This window comes from Eretmochelys imbricata, chromosome 7 (assembly GCF_965152235.1).
Source record: "Eretmochelys imbricata isolate rEreImb1 chromosome 7, rEreImb1.hap1, whole genome shotgun sequence".
Classification (NCBI taxonomy): Eukaryota; Metazoa; Chordata; order Testudines; family Cheloniidae; genus Eretmochelys; species Eretmochelys imbricata.
The window spans coordinates 113170277-113192412 of record NC_135578.1 but is presented as its reverse complement, the minus strand read 5'-3'; the positions used below and the strand labels follow the sequence as shown (position 1 = coordinate 113192412).

The 22136-nt window shown below is 45.0% G+C and overlaps 1 protein-coding gene across 4 annotated transcripts in view; it reads right to left on the bottom strand.

Moving 5' to 3' along the window:
* Nucleotides 1–19840, bottom strand: part of ABLIM1 (actin binding LIM protein 1) — a 143425-nt gene extending 123585 nt beyond the window's left edge. For 3 of the 4 annotated variants that reach the window (XM_077823095.1, XM_077823096.1, XM_077823097.1), the window contains exons 1-2: nucleotides 19719–19840; nucleotides 15970–16079 (exon numbers count right to left, since the gene is read on the bottom strand). In XM_077823095.1, the coding sequence (XP_077679221.1) occupies nucleotides 15970–16079; nucleotides 19719–19825 (217 nt within the window). In that variant the 5' untranslated portion in view covers nucleotides 19826–19840. The remainder of the gene's footprint in view (nucleotides 1–15969; nucleotides 16080–19718) is intronic. The other variant, XM_077823094.1, reaches the window with a different exon arrangement.
* Between the last annotated feature and the right edge of the window lie 2296 nt (nucleotides 19841–22136).

Sequence of the window (22136 nt, the reverse complement as noted above, 5' to 3'; positions counted from 1 at the left end):
ATTTAGCCACCTGAGAGATCATTCAGCATTTTCCAGATTTTAGGCCCCATGCTTGCCCTGTGTTTCAGTGGTACAGTAACCTTGTGACGCTGGCATTGTAAAACAAAGTGGAGAAAAGCTGTTGAGTTTAGGACTAGAGATTGCACACTTTTTTTGCTTCTGTAGACTGAGTGCATTGCACACCCCCTGGGCTTCTCGCATCCCTCTATCCCCCACTAAACCTTCCTGTGTGACATCCCCTTCTACTTCAGAGACTCCCACCAACCCTCCATATAGCCCCTTTCCCCCATACCGGGGCGTTGTGTGCTCCCTCATTCTCCCTTTATCCCAACGCCCCACTTTTTCCCCATTCAAGAATACCCCATTCCCTTCCCCCCAGGGGTCTGTGTATCCCCTTCTCCTCATCAGAGGTTCCGTGTGTGTCCCGTGTGTGTCCTTGTGTGGGCTTTGTGCACCCCAATTTCCCCCCAATACCAGCGTCCCCCATTCTCCACCTGCCAGGGTCTGTGTATTACCTTTCTCCCCATTCTGTCCATACCAGGGGGCATGTGTGGCTCCCCCATTATTCTTTCCCCTATTCCCAGGATTCTGCATGTGCTCCCATTCCTCGCCCCATGTTTTTCTTTCTTTCCTTTCTCTTTCAGGTTGTCAGCATTTTGAAACTCTAGCTATTGGGAGATTGGACAGAGCTGAGATAGGGGATATTGTTATGCTGGAAGGTGTTAATGGCTGCCAACAACCAGTTCTTTGATATATAGCCACCTACAGAGGTGCTAACCAGATGCCAGGGGCTTTTTGTCTCCCCCATTTCCCCCTTTTGGTTCTTCCAATTTTCCCCAAAATCAAGAGGGTTCTGGTCATTAATGCCTAGAACATTCACTGATATCCTGGAATTGATCAGATGTGACGCTCAAAAGTTATTGTGAAATATACAGAATGCCACCGATTTGAGAGTTAGACCCTGCTTTACTTGGCCAATACACCGCATGCAAAATCTGTTCTCCAGATCCTAGGGCACTGTCTACACTACAAAATTAAGTAGGTCAACATACAGCCACCGCCATAATTACTGCCGTAGTTCATGTCCCTCTCTGTCGGTGGTGCGTGACCTCACCAGGGGCTCTTCCACCTACTTCATTGTGTCGGACATTGTGGGACACTGACAGCTTGACCCCACCCCCCACCCCCAAGCAGCACTCACAGCTGAAGCCCCTCTGCCCTGGGGATAAACAGCTGGAGCTGTCACTGCTCTGTAGTATAGATGAAGAGTAGGCGGTTCTCTTCACAGTTGTACTCTTAATTGAATCCAGGATGCTGTAAGATTTCTCAGTATGTAATGCCACTAGTTGAATAGTATGGTGGATTTGCAGGACAACCTGCATAGCTGTAAACATCACCGTATCTCAGCTGCCATCACTCAGCCACTGTTTGCAGTGTTGTTGTCGCTGTGTTGGTCCCGGGATATTAGAGAGACGAGGTAGGGGAGGTAATATCTTGTATTGAACCAATTTTGTTGGTGAAAGAAGACAAGCTTTCGAGCTACACAGAGCTCTTCTTAGGGTCAGCTTTGTGTAGTTTGAAAGCCTCTCTCTTTCACCAAGAGAAGATGGTCCAATAAAAGATACTACTGCACCCCCTTGTGTGTCTGATCACTCAGCCATCTCAACTTCCGCGGCACTCCCAGGCCTGTTAGTCCATGGAACAAAAGTATGGGGTTTCTTGAAGCCGTGTGAGGAGGCAATGCTTCATTGGTTGCAGCAGCTCATGGCCTGGGATACAGCAGACGAGATTCTGCTAATATCCTGCTCCGAAAGCCCATCTGATTTCATGGACCTGCTTGTGGAGTCGGAGACCATTCAGTGAGAGTAAGGTGGAAGAAATCTGAAAACAGCCACAAGCTACACAGCTCTGACATACCCAGTAAATGGGACAACATGTAAAGCCTCCGCATAAAACAGCTACTGGTTCAGGTCCTGCGGGAACAAAAACTTTTACCTGAACACCCTTTGGGCAGCAGCACTTTGCAATAATATGAAAATTGGGGCTGTGAAAGAGACCAAACGAAGCAGAGATTCCTAACTTAAGCCTGATTCTCTGTCCTTAATTGACACTCACATACCTATTTATTTTTGCACAAAGGCTCATTACAGTCTAGGTGACAGAACCAATTTAAGTTTTAACACTGAGCGTTAGGTATTCATTGAACCAAACCCACAAGATCCTTAGGATTGAGGGGCACAGCATCTCAGAAGAGGCACTCAGCACACCTCAGGACCAGAATCTTCCCCACTGAGTATCTACAATGGCCGTTGTTCTCCTTGGCCAGTCAGAAGTGATACAGAAGCCAGCAGCAGGTACTGACAATGCCATTAGTACTATGCTGCACTAAGTCATCCTTTCTGACCATACCGACTCATTCACACAGGTTCCTGTTTCTGAACAAGTTGCAAACACTGCAAACTAGCCCCTCTGTCTAACACCTGCTCCCAGCACAGCAACCTCTGTGTCACCACTTCTGGAGACTATCTTGAGTAAACTTCCATTGTTGTGTTTGGAGAACACTAACCCAAACAGGTCTCTACTCCAGCAGCAGCAACAAGGCACATCTAATTGCACTTTTTATGAAGGCTTTTTAGTCCTGATAACACCAGCAATCCAAGACCTACATTACGCCATGCCTGGAACAACTAATTCTCTCCCCCACATACCCTTGGAGAGACCTTAGGTTCCTGACATACTTTTCCTGAATGTGACAGTTGAGCTTCCAATGTTCCTAGAACTGCCACACTCATCTCTGGGGAAACTTCTCCTGGAACTGCACTTACATATCTGCTAATGTAATGCCGAGTTATTGGGCAATACTCTACATATTCTACCCCTGGGGGAATTCTGTGCTACTGAACATGAGCATAATTAATGATCCCCACATATTTTTAATTTTTTGCACAGAAAAAAGTTTCTGCTGAAATGTTGCTGCAGTTCTGCCCTTTGCCCACCAGAGGGCACTGTGGCAATAGAACAAAGCTGCAGATCCCCACCAGTGAGGGAAGAGAGAGAGCCTGCCTTCTTCACAGTGGTCCAGGTCACGAGACAGGGGCTATGGAAACACAGACATCACGTGGTGCTGGGGGGTGTGTCCAGACAGGGGCTCATAAGGGCTGGTGGGGGAGGACAGACTGGGGCAGGGGCTGAATGGGAGTGGAGGCACAGGACCACAGGGGGGAGGGAGGTGCAGGGCTATTTGGGGAAGGGTGTGCAGAGCTACATAGGGACAGGGGGTGGCTGGGTGGGGACACAGACACATGGGGACAGTGGGAGGTGGGACAGAGACAGGCAAAGGGGGTGCAGGGCAATGTTCCCTCTAATTTTTTAAATCCATGTGCAGAATGCATTTTGTTATGTGCACAAATATGGAGGTGATGTGTGACACATCACCTTCATATTGGTGCACATAACTAAATTCATGTGGTGGGGGTGGGGCCGAGAGGTTCAGAATGTGGGAGGGGGCTCAGGGGGCAAAGGATTGGGATGTGGAGAGATGAGAGCTCTGGCTGGGGTTGTGGGCTCTGGGGTGGGACTGGGGACGAGGGGTTTGGGGTGCAGGAGGGGGATCAGGGCTGGGGCAGAGGGTTGGACTGCAGGCTCTGGGGTGGGGCTGGGGATGAGGCATTTGGGGTACAGGCTGCTCTGAGGCTGCAGTGGGGACAGTGAGAGAGAGAGAGAGGACTCCCCCCAGCCCTCTCTGACCGCAGCAGCAGCTTGGGGCTGGAGGAGAGGTGTCTATCCCCCCGCTGCAGCAGCTCCAGCAGGGCTGGGCCGGGCCGAGGGAGGGATTCCTCTCCCTGGCAGTTCTGGCAGGCCTGGGCCAGACCGAGGGAGGGGCTCTTCTCCCGCAGCAAATCCGGGGCAGGTCCCTGCTGGGGCTGGTGAGGAGGGGTGCCTCTCCCATCGCAGCAGGCCTGCACTCGGGCCGGGTGCCTCTCCCCACTGTGGCAGGTCCATGCTGGGGCTGGTGGAGAGGGCCGCCTCTTCCCACTGCAGCCCTGAGCCCCTGCATGGGGCTTAATAGGCAGCTGCATGGCCACGCGGCTTAGAAGGAACTTAGATGCAGGGCCACATGGGGACGGGGGAAAGGGTATCTGAGTGGGGGTGGAGGGACACATGTGGACAGGGGGTGCAAGGACACATGGGGGTATAGGAACACATGGGGACAGCGACAGATGTACCTGACTGAATGGGAGAGGCTAGGGGTCAGCCAGCATCTGCATGAAGGAAGCTCCCTAAGAATCCTTCCCCAGCCCCCAAAAAACCTATTCTGTACTTTTCCCTCCCATAACCAACAACCCTCCAAGTTCACACCCAGGCTCCTTCCCAGGAATTTACTTCCCTCTCACTCAGCTCCTCCATTACTACTGACTTCCCCAAGCTTTTGCACTGCTTCTAAGGGGTGCGGGAAATACAGTTCTGTATTGTAGTTTAAATGAATTATTACTCAGAGTTCTGCATTAATATGCCTAGTCAGGAATCTATTTGTCAAAAAACATTTCCTGAATCTTTTTTGTTGTCTGTATTGTTACAGACATACTTGCTGACAGGTATTTTGAAATAAATGACCAAAAATAATTGAAACTGATGTGATTATATTGTGTTATTTTGACAAATGTAATATTCAGAATGTTGCAGAATTTTAAAATATTGTGTGCAGAATTTTGAATTTTTTGGCGCAGAATTCCCCCAGGAATAATATTCTTTTGACTGGTACTTTGAATAATGCTACTATATAGTAAGAGCAAATATGTTTCAATTGTTTGGTTAAAGGGCTCAGAGCATGGTTACATTAACATCAAAGAATTACAGTACATAGACTACTATTTTTATTCACTATTCACAATTGTTTCTGGGCCCGTTAACATACACTAAAAACAAGTCAGAATATTACCTAAGACAGAAAGAATCCAGTAAACAAGAACACCCCTTTGCCAAAAGCCTATGTGAACAGCTCAGCTTTGCACTATGCCTTGAAGATTAACAAACTGGCTCTGTCAGACCAACGCCCTGCCAGAAACCCCCATATGTACAAATCTAGAACTGCTAGCAAAAGCACATCACGTGACCTCAAATGCCATGGTGATAGATATGGAGAGAGGCACTATCCAAAGGGTGACATACAGGACTTTGCAGATCATCATCAATGCCACAGCTTGCAACTGGAAGTGAAAAGAAAGCCAAAGCAGTCTGCAGAGCACTGATGAAACGTGTTCCTCCTACCTATCAGCCCTGCAAAGTGGGCCACCTGATTCTGCACCTGAGGAAACTGCCAAGGGTCTTCAAGGATAGCCTTATGTACAGAGTATGGAGATCTGGTCTGGATAGCAGTGACAAGACCCACATCAGCGAGGAAGGGCTGCCTGTGCCATGCCTAATGCACACAGACTAAAAGGCATTCCTGGCCAATGAAGCCATTTGCACTACCATTATGCATATACAGGGTATGCAGTACAATAACCATGTATGCTTATTTTGTAACTATCCTCATTTAGTAACTGCCCCTTTACATACAAAGCATCCAGGAAAAGCAACTCAATTTAATAGATGGTGGTTTCAATTTAGAGGCATAGGGGGAAGAAATTAGAATATGATGGAAGCCACAGCTTCCATACTAAGCTTGTATGTGTGGGGAGAAAGGCTTTGATCCAGATCCCTGTCTTTACTGAAGTGCTGGATAAGTGGAGGGAGAGAAAATACCAAATAATCACTGAGCAATCAATCTTTGCTCCACCCCACATTATCTACCTTGTAACACTAGCATCCTGGCTGATCTGAAGGAGCTGTCCGTGAGGTGACTGCCTCTCCTCAATGGCTGGCAGCAGTGAGTAGTTCTCAACCTTTTCTGTACCGTGCCTGATTCCAGATCACTCCCAGGCCCCTTTCCCATCTGCCAAGGATCGGGTCAGGATGCTCTTGTCATTTAAGTAATATGGGAACGGCAAAATGGTCCCAACCCCGCACTACTGAGTTATTGCTCAATATCACCTTTGAGCGCCACACATCGGAAAGAAGCATTACAAAGGAAGAGCTACATCCTATGATCCCCCTTGAAATGGCAAGACAAAAATAAAAAGGAGCAAAGCTTAGCAAAGTGCTTTCATAACTTGGGGTTAGCTCACCGGAAGTCGTAGGGACAACTGCACAGCCTGCATACTAGAGACCGACTAGGGGTCAAAGGCAGAGCTCTGTCTACCAAATGCCATCCTAGGGACAGCCTGTTCGAGACAGGGATGAAAATACAGAACAATGGGAAACACTAAGAGATTGAGCAGGCAGATATGTTCCTTGAGCCCAGCATGACTCTGCTGGAGGTAGAGCTGGTTGGAAAACAGAATTTCCATCCCACAGGAAATTTTGAGATTTCAAAATTTGTTTTTCTCCCAAATCAAGATCAAGAGTCAAAATCTCAAAACGTTTTGTGGAATAGAAATTCTTTAACATTTTGATTCAGACACATTTAAACAACCTTATTGAAAACTTTAGTTTTGTAATGTCAAAATATTATAATATGTAAATGTAAAATATTATTGATCTTCAATATTATATTAACATTAAGTCCAAACACATTAACATGAAGTCAAAATATGAAGCTCTAAGTGAAATGAGAAAGAACAAAATATGATTTCAATTTTCAATCATTTTCAAAAAATTTCTGTCGAAAATGCCATCAGGATCACCACATTTCCAAGAAACATTTAGATTTCAGCAAAGCAGCATTTTCCAATGGAAAACAGTTCCACTGAAAAGTTTCTGACTAGCTCTAGCTGCTTTGACTCTTACACTCAATTAGAATGCTACTCTGCTTCCTGGTGCATAGGAGTTAGAATTCTAACAATATTGTACACTTCCATAGCATCTCTCATTACAGAATCTCAATGCATTTTATAAGCAGTGATTAAGTTAACCTTCACAACAGCTCTCAGAGTTAGGACTCATGTTACCAATTTAGCAGCTGGGTAAACAGAGGCTAATCAATTGATATGTCCATAGTTACAACACAGCAGTGCTGGGAACCAAACCCAGAAATCCAGATTCCTAGTCTCCAACAATGCACTTTTAAAATTCCAGTTGATGTCCCTACACCCTCTCTCCACCCGGAGTTGGCATCTTTAAAATGCCATCATTTCTCATCACATGTGAGCCACTAGGCATCTGGCTATATATCCCCTCACCTTTGTAGATCATTTCACATTTATCAAGTTGTCAAATAAAACAAAGTTAAGGTACCAAAACACAGTCCATTACATTTTTAGAGCTATTTGCAGGCATTTACCTCAGATTCTCTGTTAACATCAATAAGAATAAGAATAATTCACCACCTAGGGCTTGCGGTATTTAGGGGGCTGGCATGCCTACATTACGAATGATGATTACTAAGACTTTGCTGCTGTACTTTGAGAGAGGAGGTCGTCCAAGGAAACCAGAAGAAAGAGGTACAGACTGAAACAGCTCTTTTTTAAAAAAAAGCCTTACTTATTAAAGATAATGTGTTTGGAGTTGAGGAAATATATCAAGCATGTAAAATGGGTAAGGTTGCAGTAGGACCCCAGGTAATTCCAGGGAAAATCAAGAGATGAATTATTCAGTAGCTTTTTCTTCTGATTTCCACTGACATTGCATTAGAAAAGGTTGCAGTAATATTAGGGTTATGTTAAAGAGAATTAACTCTTGTATATAAAAGGCATTTGCTTTCACTTAAAACTTTCCAAGAAGAGTTGTCAACTTGCCTTTCATTTGTCCGAACTTTGAAGTAACACTGATGAGCAAACTGCATGTTAATATTATTGCAAATCAGAAAAAGCTCTAGTGGGAACTGTGATGGGGTGCCCGCCCCACTATGGCCTGTAAGGGGTTAATAGAGGCATAGGAAGGCTGTGCAGGAAGCAGCCAATAGAAGAGGGGCTGCGAGGAGCAGCCAATTTGGTCCCAGAGGCCCGTATAAGAAGAAGCCACAAGGCAAAGCAGGGTCAGTTCCTCCCTGGAGCTCAAGGAGGGAGAACTGGGTGCCTTGCAGGTGAATGGAAGCTAGCATCCTGGACAGAGCAGTGCTGGGCAGAAACAGGGGAGCTCCTGGCTGGCTGATAGAACTAGCATGTTGAGGCCCTGAGGTAAGGGTGAAGAAGGTGCTGGGGCCATGGGGAAGTGGCCCAGGGAAATGTACTGAGCTAGAGGTGACACAGCAAGTGGTTGCCATCTACAATGTCCCTGGGCCAGGACCTGGAGTAGTGAGCAGGCCCAGGTCCCCCCCACTCGCTACTGGGGAAGTAGCTGGACCATTGACTGCAGGGCCTCTGAAAGGGGGGAGCACAGAACATGACACGGCCAGAAGGCTGTGTCTTGAAGATGACGCCGCAGTCCTTGGAGCAACGTGGGTCAGGGAGCAGATGTGATGGCAGCCAAGGAGGATGGCATGAAGGAGGAGTGCTGGGCAGAGACGGGCTCCACCTTACAAAGAGAGGGAAGAGCATCTTTGCGAGCAGGCTGGCTAACCTAGTGAGGAGGGCTTTAAACTAAGTTCACCGGGGGAAGGAGACCAAAGCCCGGAGGTAAGTGGGAAAGTGGGATACCAGGAGGAAGCAAGGCAGGAATGTCTGTGAGGGGAGGGCTCCTGCCTCATACTGAGAATGAGGGGCGATCAGCAGGTTATCTCAAGTGCTTATATACGAATGCACAAAGCCTTGGAAACAAGCAGGGAGAACTGGAGGTCCTGGTGATGTCAAGGAACTATGACGTGATTGGAATAACAGAGACTTGGTGGGATAACTCACATGACTGGAGTACTGTCATGGATGGTTATAAACTGTTCAGGAAGGACAGGCAGGGCAGAAAAGGTGGGGGAGTAGCACTGTATGTAAGGGAGCAGTATGACTGCTCAGAGCTCCGGTACGAAACTGCAGAAAAACCTGAGTGTCTCTGGATTAAGTTTAGAAGTGTGAGCACCAAGAGTGATGTGGTGGTGGGAGTCTGCTATAGACCACCGGACCAGGGGGATGAGGTGGATGAGGCTTTCTTCCGGCAGCTCGCAGAAGCTTCTAGATCGCACGCCCTGGTTCTCATGGGTGACTTTAATTTTCCTGATATCTGCTGGGAGAGCAATACAACGGTGCATAGACAATCCAGGAAGTTTTTGGAAAGCGTAGGGGACAATTTCCTGGTGCAAGTGCTAGAGGAGCCAACTAGGGGGGGAGCTGCCTCTGTCTTCACGAACAAGGTCAGCTCCCAGACTGCTGCGCTGGGCATCACACCATGGGGAATAGATGGCCAGCCCTCTGTGGAGAAAGAGGTGGTTAGGGACTATTTAGAAAAGCTGGACGTACACAAGTCCATGGGGCCGGACGAGTTGCATCCGAGAGTGCTAAAGGAATTGGCGGCTGTGATTGCAGAGTCATTGGCCATTATCTTTGAAAACTCGTGGCGAACGGGGGAAGTCCCAGATGACTGGAAAAAGGCTAATGTAGTGCCAATCTTTAAAAAAGGGAAGAAGGAGGATCCTGGGAACTACAGGCCAGTCAGCCTCACCTCAGTCCCCGGAAAAATCATGGAGCAGGTCCTCAAAGAATCAATCCTGAAGCACTTACATGAGAGGAAAGTGATCAGGAACAGTCAGCATGGATTCACCAAGGGAAGGTCATGCCTGACTAATCTAATCGCCTTCTATGATGAGATTACTGGTTCTGTGGATGAAGGGAAAGCAGTGGATGTATTGTTTCTTGACTTTAGCAAAGCTTTTGACACCGTCTCCCACAGTATTCTTGTCAGCAAGTTAAAGAAGTATGGGCTGGATGAATGCACTATAAGGTGGGTAGAAAGTTGGCTAGATTGTCGGGCTCAACGGGTAGTGATCAATGGCTCCATGTCTAGTTGGCAGCCGGTGTCAAGTGGAGTGCCCCAGGGGTTGGTCCTGGGGCCGGTTTTGTTCTATATCTTCATAAATGATCTGGAGGATGGTGTGGATTGCACTCTCAGCAAATTTGCAGATGATACTAAACTGGGAGGAGTGGTAGATACGCTGGAGGGCAGGGATAGGATACAGAGGGACCTAGACAAATTGGAGGATTGGGCCAAAAGAAATCTGATGAGGTTCAATAAGGATAAGTGCAGGGTCCTGCACTTAGGACGGAAGAACCCAATGCACAGCTACAGACTAGGGACCGAATGGCTAGGCGGCAGTTCTGCGGAAAAGGACCTAGGGGTGACAGTGGACGAGAAGCTGGATATGAGTCAGCAGGGTGCCCTTGTTGCCAAGAAGGCCAATGGCATTTTGGGATGTATAAGTAGGGGCATAGCCAGCAGATCGAGGGACGTGATCGTCCCCCTCTATTCGACATTGGTGAGGCCTCATCTGGAGTACTGTGTCCAGTTTTGGGCCCCACACTACAAGAAGGATGTGGATAAATTGGAGAGAGTCCAGCGAAGGGCAACAAAAATGATTAGGGGTCTGGAACACATGACTTATGAGGAGAGGCTGAGGGAACTGGGATTGTTTAGTCTGCAGAAGAGAAGAATGAGGGGGGATTTGATAGCTGCTTTCAACTACCTGAGAGGTGGTTCCAGAGAGGATGGTTCTAGACTATTGTCAGTGGTAGAAGAGGACAGGACAAGGAGTAATGGTCTCAAGTTGCAGTGGGGGAGGTTTAGGTTGGATATTAGGAAAAACTTTTTCACTAGGAGGGTGGTGAAACACTGGAATGCGTTACCTAGGGAGGTGGTAGAATCTCCTTCCTTAGAAGTTTTTAAGGTCAGGCTTGACAAAGCCCTGGCTGGGATGATTTAATTGGGGATTGGTCCTGCTTTGAGCAGGGGGTTGGACTAGATGACCTCCTGAGGTCCCTTCCAACCCTGATATTCTATGATTCTAGGCACCATCAGGAGAGTGTGTACTGACGGACAGAGCTAATCCCCAAGACGGCCAGTAGGAGGCAGCAGTGTACTGACTGGATTGACATCAATCAGTCAATCCTGAACTTTCTGCCTACCACATTCCTCCACCGCCACCTTTACTTTCTTTGAAATAAGCTTCCTCATTAATCTACTTAAGAGTAACGAGATGAAATTGACCACAGTACGTGACATAAAACAGACATATTCAAAGAACGAGAGTCTCTTCTGAATGGAATTGAATTACAAACATTACTGAAAAGATGGGAAAAGACATCAGCAAAGATTGATGATGACTGACTCAGCCTACAGGAGCAAGTGGAGGAGATCTGGAATATTTTACACTAGTTACAATTTATCCATTAGTGTCAGCAAGATATGTCAGCAAGATATGTCAGTCTACTGTGCCACAGAGTTGAAGTAACCTGGCATCGCTTGGAAGAAATATATTAAGAGGACTCTTCATTAGACTCTCTGAGACTTATGAACACATCCTGCACCCAACTTTATTTTTCTCTCTTTTTGGTGAAACTTTGCACTAAAATGACCAGAAATTCCAGAAATTATAACTGTATCTAGCTACAAGTCCATTCACAAAAATTACAAGACACACAAAGGTTTCCCAGCAGTATATTAAAGCTGTTAGAGGCTCTTTTACTGTGGTTTTACAGCACGTAGCAGAGTGGGACCCCACCTCTCATTAGGACCTTTAGGCGCAAGCATAATACAAAATTACTATGTCTGTGGTCTCTCTTAGAATGCAGGAAATCATAGAAACGTGGAACTGGAAAGGACCTCAATAAGTCATCTAGTCCAGTCCCCTGAATTGCGACAGAATGAAGCAGACTATCCCTGACAGGTGATGGTCTAACCTTAATAATCTCCAGTGACAGAAATTACTTCCTAGGTAACCTATTCCAGTGCTTAACTACCCTTACAGTTAGGAAGTTTTTCCTAATATCTTAACCTAAATCTCCCTTGCTTCTTGTCCTATCCTAAGCAGTTAAGGAGAACAATTTAGCACCCTCCTCTTTATAACAGCCTTTTATGAAATTAAACTGTTATGTCCCCTCTCGGTCTTTTCCAGACTAATCAAACTCAATTTTTCCCCGTCTTTCCTTGTAGGTCATGTTTTCTAGACCTTTACTAATTTTTGTTGCTCTCCTCTGGATTTTCTCTAGTTTGCTCACATCTTTCCCAAAGTGTGGTGCCCAGAGCAGGACACAGTACTCCAGCTGAAGCCTTATCAGTTTTGAGTACACTGGAAGAGTTATTTCCAGTGTCTTCCTTACAACACTCCTGCTAATACATCCCAGAATGATCACTTTTTTGCAATAGTATTACATTGACTCATATTCAGTTTGTGACCCATTATAACTTCCCAGATCTTTTTTTGCAGCACTCTTTCCTAGGCAGTCCTTCCCCATTTTGTATTTGTGCAACTGATCATTCCTTTCAAATTGTAGCACTTTGCACTTGTCCTTACTGAACTTCACCCTATTTAAGTCAGACCATTTCTCCAGTTTGTCAAGATCATTCTGTATTTTAATTCTGTCCTCCAAAGCACTTGCAACCCCTCCCAGCTTGGTATCATCCGCAAACTAAGTGTACTGTACTCTTTAAGCCATTATCTAAATAATTTATGAAGATATTGAATAGAACCGACCCACGACAGATCCCTGTGGGATCCCACTCAATATACCCTTCCAGCTCGATTGTGAACCATTGATAACTACTCTCAGTATACTTTTCCAGCCAGCGGTACACCCACCTTAAAGCAGGTTAGTCTAGGCTATATTTCTCTACACTGTATATGAGAAGGTCATGCAAGACAGTATCAAAAGCCTTACTAAAGTCAACATATACCACATCTATTGCTTCCCCCTATCCAAAAGGCTTGTTAGCCTGTCAAAAAAGGATATTAGGATGGTTGAATATGAGTTGTTATTGACAAATCTATGGTGACTGTTACTTATCACCTTAATTTCTTCTAGGTGCTTACCAATTGATTGTTCAATTATGTGCTCCACTACCTTTCCAGTTAAGCTGACTGGTCTATAATTCCCTGGGGTTGTCCTTATTTCCCTTTTTATAGATAGGTACTATATTTGCCCTTTTCCAGTCCTCTGGTCTCTCTCCCTACTTCCATGAGTCTCAAAGATAATTGCTAATGGCTCAGATACCTCTTCAGCCAGTTCCTTAAGTATTCTAGGATGTATTTCATCATGACCTGCTGACTTGACTAAGTAATTCTAACTTGTCTAAGTAATTCTAACTTGGTCTTTTCCTATTTTAGCCTGAGATCCTACTCCATTTATACTGATGTTTAGAACTTTAGTTGTCAAATCCTTTTTAACTTTTTGATGAAAACTGAAACAAAAAAGGGCATTTAACACTTCAACCACTGCTGCGTTTTCTGTTATTGCCTTCCCCTCCTCATTAAGTAGTGGGCCTACCCTGTCCTTGGTCTTCCTCTTGCTTCTCACATATTTGTAAAATGCTTTCCCTAGCTAGTTTAATCACGTTTGTGCTTTGGCCTTTCTAATTTTGTTCCTACATGCTTGTGTTGGTTTTTCACATTCATCCTATGTAATTTGACCTAGCTTCCCCTTTTTACAGGACTCTTTTTTGAGTTTCAGGTCACTGAAGATCTTTTGGTTAAGCCCAGGTGGTCTCTTACCATACTTTCTATCTTTTCTACACATCAGTGTAGTTTTCTCTTTTACTCTCAATGTCTCTTTAAAAAACTGTCACCTCTCCAGAACTCTCTTTTCCCTTAGACTTGCTTCCCATGGGATCTTACCTATCAATTCTCTAAGTTTCCTAAAATCTGCCTCCTGGAAATCCATTGCCTTTATTCTGCTATTTTTCCTCCTACCATTCCTTAGAATCATTAACTATCATTTCATGAAGTATTAAAACTAGCAGAAAGTTGCTATAATAGATTACAAGAACCAATGTAAACATTTTTTTCTGAAATAAAAGCCATTAATACCTCCCTCCCCCAAACACAGAATATCTGGCTTTTTTGTTGGTACAGACTGATCTATAAGGCTGCGAGTCTGTCACGGAGGTCATGGAAGTCACAGAATCTGAGACTTTCCAGGACTGCTGTGACTTATGCAGCGGCCAGTGTGGCTGGGGCAGTCTTGGGCCACCGCAGCCCCCACAGCAGCAGCAGGAGTTTGGTGTGGGAAGGAGCTCAGGGCTGGGGCAGGAGGTTGGGGCGTGGGAGGGGGCAAGAGCTCTGGGCGCGCTTATCTTGGGGGGGGGGGAAGGTGCTCCCCGGAAGCGGCGATGTGTCCCTCGGCTCCTAGGCAGAGGCCCAACACAGTGCATGGAGCCCCTCTGGCCATGCCTCTACTTAGGAGCCAAGGGACATGTTGCCACTTCCAGGGAGCCACGCGGAGCCAGGTAGGGAGCCTGCCAGCCCTGCCAAACACCCTCCCCCCAGCAGCAGCGGCAGCGCATCCAGCCACCCCCGGCCCCCGAGCACTCCTGGGCCGCCCCCTGCCCTAGAGCACCCACGGTGTCCCCAGGCCACCTGTCCCGCGAGTACCCAAGATTTAGTCAGGGGTATATAGTACAACTCATGGACAGGTGACAGGCCGTGAATTTTTGTTTACTGCCTGTGACCATGACTTTTACTAAAAATACCTGTGACTAAAACATAGCCTTACTGATCTATAACCCCTATAGCCTATATGTTCATAGAGGACTACCCTTCCTAACAGACAATAATTCAAGAAGTTAGATCCCAGCATGGATCTCTCAGATCCCAGGTCATTCCCATGCCTGCAGTACCTCTGGGATATTTACATTAGTTCATAAGGCTTCAGAAGTGTAAATACCAGATCGTTCCTTAGATCTCAGAACAGCCCTAAAGGTAACTGGATTCTCCCCAACTGATTTGGTCCCTGCACTTACAGTTTATAAGATGACTCACTTCCAAGGCATTTCATGACACTGGGGAGAGTGTGTGTCTAGTAGTTAGAGAGAAACAAGGAGTAGAGAGACCAGGTTTTCATTTCCCACTTCAGTAAGTGACTGAGATCTCAGTCAAGCCACATAACATCTGAACCTCTGTTTACTCATCAACAGAATAGGGATATAAGCCAGATTTACACTTATATAGCACCGTTCATCCTAGAATCTCAAAGCATTTACCGCTCTTCCCCCAAAATATAGAGCAGTTTTCCTTGCACAGGTCCAATACTGGTAGGGAAGTGATAAAAGCATCATCACTTGGGACTTAAAACTAGACTGGATAAGCCACTAAAGAATGTGCTGCAGGAAACAACTCTGCATTTTCAAGGGAGGAGCTGGAGCATTTAAAAGGTTTTTCCATCTCTAACTTTGATGATGCTCATGGATAAAAATCATTGTTGCACTGTAATATATTGTGGATGGGTGAACTTTTATTTGCTTTAAAAAGCATTCAAATTCAGGAACAAAGCACATATATTTTCCAATCTCCTTATATCCCCTCCCCCTCCCCAAAGACTTTATAAAAATATCTCCTGAGATTTTGTTCACATAACTATCATTGTACTGGAGGCATGATTCAGACAATCATGCTGGCACTATTTTTAGAAGATAATGTAATTACACTAAATGTTACAGATTAGAGGCAAGAATGTATTTCCCCTGACACCATCCTATTCTGAAACAGAACACTTAACCCTGTGCAATTACACATGGGAAAAACTATGACCAACAAATTCTGAAACGTCCTCTTCATCATTAATAGCCCATTTGGTACCTAAAAAAGGCATCTACTGTTTCTTTCAGAATAGCTTCAGACAGAGGTCATGGTGACTTAGTTTAGATTCTAACTTGTCAATTTGTGTTTGCCATCCACAGTAACATAGGACTTTCTAGGGCCCTTGCTAAGAAGTAATGGGTTCCCAGAGATCAGAACTTAGCCAGAATCCTCACAACAAATAAGGATCAACCAAGTTGGTTTCAAAACAACTAAAACATGGCAAACTTTTGAGGCTCCTGGACATATGAGAAGCTTAGGAAAGACTTTTGCATACTTACTGCTTGAGCTGGAAATCTCTTTTGGACTGGATGACATTGGCTGAGCACACATTTGACAGAGACAATCCCTTCCATTGAAGGTAACCCGGTCTCCTGGTGGAAACGGGCGTCTGGAGAGGGAAAGAGAAAAGTGAGTTTTTTTCAAGTTTAATCCAGCAAATTCATTCTCTTTCCTATCTCCTGAACCTGCTGCCTTTCTCTGGTGCAAATCAATATCTTACAGACACTACATCTGAAATGCAGCCATGGCAAAGTCAGGCAGCTGAGTGAAAGCCAAAGGTTTCTCAGTTGTGAGGAGAGCAGAGATTAGAGTGGCTGGTATTTTGGTTTCCTAAAGATATCAGATGCACAGTATCTAAAGAGAAGCAGACAGCGGAGTTCACTTAGACTCAACAGCTACAGCAATGATAGCCTTAGCACGTCACTAATGGCACCCAAAAATAGGGAGGAGTAGGCAAAAGGGAAATGGTGGATGGACAGCTCACAGGGCTGGTGAAGGAATATAGAGTTGTTCAACTCAAAGGTTTACCAAACTGGGCTAGGTTCAGTGACTGACAGTCAGAACTATGGCTATAGTCACATGAAATGAGTTGGTGGCTACATGCCATTCCTAGACCTTTAAACAGGTACCTACATTACAAAGCCACCCCCACTGTGTCAGTAGAGGACAAGGGCCAGCCCTAAAGCAAGGTTGAGGTTTGCTGGTGGGGCAGCAGGAAAGAAGCTTGCAGTGCTGCTGAACCTTGTGGTACCCATTCTGTGGATAAACAGAAGATTTCTACCTTTAAGGTTGCCAGATCCAGCACTTTACACCAGGTCACTAAAATTAGGCAAAAATTCTCAAACTGCCTGCATCTCAACCCACCCAGAACTGTATATTAGCAGGAGAAGTGTCCTTAATAAATCAGCATCAGTTTCTTTCTGCAAAAACACACAGTTAAACATCACGATGACAAGTCTTTTATTCGTTCCACACAAGTCGATGGGCTACATTTTTTCTACAAGTTTCAGGCCATCATTTACTTTTACTGTATTTAGGAAATACTCCTGTAACATACATGGGATATGAATTCTTCAGTGCAGTGCCAGTCCATACACATTGTTATTTTTAAAAATTATGACCAAAACACTTAGATCAGGACTTGAAAACTTGACCAGACACCTATTTGCCACTGGACTAAATTTACTAGTCCAAGGCAGCTATGAAAGACAAGTGTGGTAATTCAGAAGCCCTGCCCACTGCCATCCCCCTGATAGAGACACAGAGACCACATTTGAACCCTGCTTAATGGCGCCCTCTTTCATACAACCTCTAGGTATCAAATAAATTTAGCCTCCTTCTCTTCCCCACCTCTAGCTGGTGGAAGGGAGGAACCTCTCCCCATTCCAAAGCTTCTTGGCTGCTGGAGAACTTCACTGCTCTACTCCTCAGCAGGGCTACTGGCTACTACAAGCGGGAGCTATTGTAACTGAACCCTAGACACTTTCTCCTGGCTCCTCCTCCCCTGCGAAATCCTGTGCCTGTCTCTGCTGCTCCTCATAGCACAAGATGGAATGGAATGGTGTCACTGCTATCTACATGCTTCTGACTAACAGAAGTGAAACTGACTGTTGTCTTGTTAATTTCAGTCTGTTTCTGCTGGTAAAACTATAAGCAGTGGCAGAGGCACCTCAAGCTGCCTGCAAACTCAAGAAAACCACTGCATCAGTTTGCTTCTGGCTCATTTTGGAAGATTTTCACAATCAAAAAGCTTGGAAGCTTTATTTCTTCTTGGTTTTGCTTTTAATGAAAGCTTAAACTTCTCAGAAACAGATAGCTTAGGTCCATCTCCATGCTCACCAGGAAAAAGCCAAAATGATGTCAATCAAAATATATCTTCAGTTATGCTGATCTCTAATTGGGCTGAATAGAGAGGTAGTAAGTGTTAATCTCTGCTGGAACTACTCAAATGAAATAGCCTACAAGCATACGTATAGAAATTGCCCCATAACCTCCAACATTCAGGGATAGTATCCAATAGAGAGTTAAGATCATACAAAAAAAGTTCCAGCTTCTTTTAAACTTTCCGCACTCAAGATGACTTCTGGTTATTAGTGACTACCTTCTTTCTTCATACTCCGCAGACATCCAATATGCAAAGAGGCCAAAATGGTTTTATTCAGTTTCTCTTGGTCACTGGCAGAATAGAATGAAATAAAAATGGATCTGAAACATAATGGAAGTAGCATCTTCAGAAACAGTAATATATACTGTGGAAAATAGGAAATTATAATTATATTATTTGCATTGTGATATCATTGAGAGGCATCAAGCAAGGATCAAGGGCCCATTGGGCCATGAGTTGGTAACATATAACAGAAGGCAATTCCGACCCCAAAGAACTTATAATCTAAGTATAAGATGAGACAACGGGTGGATACAACAGACGGGGTGAGGGGAAAGCACAGAGTAAGAGTGGGACAGTTATTAATACACTAAGCATCACACACAGCACACCAGCTGGCTAGCCATTGAAACGTGGGAATCTCTTCCAAGTCACTCCGAGAGCAAAAACTGTAAATATAGACCACAACTTAGGTCTTGAAGATGTTAACACTCCATCACAGGAACTGATCTCTGATTGAAGCCTCTAATCACTACCACTATGCTAATAGTTACAATGAAATTTTATTCTCCGTACCATATACTATGGTTTCAGAAGATGCTACTCCTGTTACATTGGGGATCCATTCCTTCTTTTATTGGGTCCTTCCAGTGAGTACAATAAATCCAGTAAAATCATTTTGACCTTTGCATACTGGATGCCCCATAATACCAAGTACTCAAACCAAAAAGACTGGAACGTTCCTTCTTCACTTTCTTTTCTGTATTTTGTTTGGGATTTAAGAAAAAAGAAATGAAATTTGTCTAAAATTTCTAAGCCATATTATTCCATTCACAGAAAGAGTGTTTCTTTGACTGAAACCGATGACAATATTAGTTGACCAGCTGCCTGGCTGAAAAAGAGCTTTAAACTATGTCAGAGTGTATTGGTTGGGAGCAACTGTGGACCAGCTGAGGCAATATTTCCAATCCTCAGCAAGAAGATTAAGCCCAAATCCTGAGAACATTTAAGCACAAGTAATTTGACCCACACAAGTATTCCCATAGATTCATGTGAATAAAATTAGCTCATGCTTTAGTGAGCCTCACTCTAGAGCTCCTCCTAGTGACCACAGGGGAGTGTAGCAGGTGTGAAGGGGAAAGAGGGACAGACACATTGCAATAGGACTGGGAGCCTGGGGCCCTGATCAAGAAGAGCCCTTTTTGTAGCTGCCCAAGAGTCACCAGAGCTCACAGACAGAAAAGGATAGACTAAGTACGTACCCAACTCTCAGAAGATTCCTTATTTTAAAATGTGGCCCTGAAATGCTTTGGTTCTGAGTTCAGCCAAATGTGAAACCCAGTATCGTAACGCCCTTTATAACCTATCCCACATAGCCGGATGTTAAATTCCTTCCTATGTGACAGAAGCCGTGTTGAGAGGATACAGGGTATTATATCTAGCAACACAGCTTTGCTGGTAGATGCTTTTCAGATAAACTAATGGGCATTTTGAACTCCCTAAAGTTCAGGTGACAACGAATCATTCCCAACCATGCACCTTCTAATAGAAAACACGTCTTTAGAACTGCACGCTGTGGCAAAGCAGTTCTTCTCCCTGTTATTTTGTGTTATAAGGTTAACATCACAGAAAGAACTCACTCACTTGCAAACAGTGCAGGCAAAGCAGTTCGGATGGTAGGTTTTTCCCAGAGCTGTCACTACTTCTCCTTCCACGAATTCCCCACAGCCATTGCAGCGGGTTCCATACATGCGCTGGTAATCCACAGAGCAGAGGTATTCCCCGTTCTTAATGAAAAAACCTCCTTGGGCCAGGTCACAGCCACACACTGGAAAAACAAAACAAGCACAAATCAATTACAAGCCAAATCCAGACTGGCAGGCTGGAAATATATAGCTGTACAAACAGCATCCTCCCCCATATGCTCTAGGAGATGTGGGTTATGTCACAAACAAGATGAGTTTGGTAGTCTCAGTCCCCTCTATAACAGACCTTTTTCTTCGGCCCAGCACATGACGCGGTGAATGACTGACATTCTCTGGCTACAAGAGGTTGTTCACTGGCATAGCGGTCTATCGAAATCTGCACAGTAGCAGCTTGTGTGGGGGCCCTAGCCACTGTCATGAGTCTGTCAGTAACATGCACATTATAGTTCACCAGAGCTGCAAAGAAAAACAGTTAAGAAAAATAAAATTGGAGAGTCTAGATTATGTATTGTTAAAGGATGTAGAAGAAGATACTGGCTGCAAAGGAACTGGCTTCACGTTCAGCAGTTACTAAGGGCCATGCTTTTTTCGCAAGTTTCTGCAAACACTCACCCATGCAATACACTCTGCGATCACGCAATCTCATCTGCCTTTCGAATCCGATTTTAAGAAACTGCACATTCTGTGCAGATTGCAGTGTCCGAGGGAACGTGTCCTTGGAAGCCACTGCAATGCCAGCGCAGAGGTCTATAGGATTTAGAGTTACAGCGATTGCCCTTTTTATTTATTAAAAAAACAAAACCCTGAAGGCAGATCCTTTGCGTGAAACTGCTCCTAGTTGAATTCCAGTGAATGCACACATAATATCATCTAGCAAATGCCTTATGGGCAATTTTAACTGCGCTACACCCCTTTTGCTTCCCAGTCCCGATGATGTGCACGGTGCAGTAGCTTAGCACTGGGCCAGCGTTTTGGTTTTGTTGTAGATGCAGATGCACGCACTTGGAGGCGATTGCTGAAGGAGGAGAGACTGGCCCTCCCTCAGGTACATTTAGGGTTAAGTTTGTTCCTGATCATAAGCCATTTATATCCTTACTGGGAAGTGGCTGCTTTATATTCTATTTGCTCTCACAGCTGATTCACAAATGCAGTCCTCAGAGTCAGAAGACTGCATGGAAATACAGGGGCTGGAAAAGTTGCTCCAAGCTGCAAGGGGTTGCAAGTGCTTTGGAGGATAGGATTAAAATTCAAAATGATCTGGCGAAACTAGAGAAATGGTCTGAAGTAAATAAGATGAAATTCAACAAGGACAAATGCAAAGTACTCCATTTAGGAAGGAACAATCAGTGGCACACATACAAAATGGGAAATGACTGCCTAGGAAGGAGTACTGCAGAAAGGGATCTGGGGGTCATAGTGGTTCACAAGCTAAGTATGAGTCAACAGCGTAACGCTGTTGCAAAAAAAGCTAACATCATTCTGGGATGTATTAGCAGGAGTGTTGTAAGCAAGACACGAGAAGTAATTCTTCTGTTCTACTCCGTGCTGATTAGGCCTCAACTGGAGTATTGTGTCCAGTTCTAGGCACCACATTTCAGGAAGGATGTGGACAAATGGGAGAGAATCCAGAGAAGATCGACAAAAATGATGAAAGGTCTAGAAAACATGACCTATGAGGTTTCCAATTTCACTGAAAAGCCAACAGCCAGAACATAAACCCTGGTCTGGAGTCCTGGCTCTAATACCTTAAAATACAGATATCTGCTTGGATGGCTAAAGCGGATATCTAATTACATGACCCAAGAGGATAGTTGCATAAAGAACACTATACAATGCTCCCATTTTTAAAATCTAGCTGTGAAGCTGCAGTAGAGTGTTGAGAGCCTGGAGCTACAAAAAGAGTGCTGGTGAGGGAGGAGGGGAGCAACCATGGTAGGTCAAATTTAGAACCTCTTACCCTTGACAGTGTCCCTTTAAGCCTACTCATCAGTCACCTGCTGTTCATGAGGGGGGCTAGTGGTTTCCACTTCTCAAAGGTACAGTACAGTAACTAGCCCCAGCCAGACAGTAAAGGCAGCTTACACAAGAGATGCACCCACAGCCCAAGCATCCCGCCATTTTCAGGGGAGGGATAGCTCAGTGGTTTGAGCATTGGCCTGCGAAACCCAGGCTTGTGAGTTCAATCCTTGAGGGGGCCATTTAGGGATGTGGGGCAAAAATTGGGGATTGATCCTGCTTTGAGCAGGGGGTTGGACTAGATGACCTTGAGGTCCCTTCCAACCCTGATATTCTATGTTTCTCCCATTCACTCATCCAAGGAAGACTTGGCCTGTACCAACAGAATCTTGCATCAAGG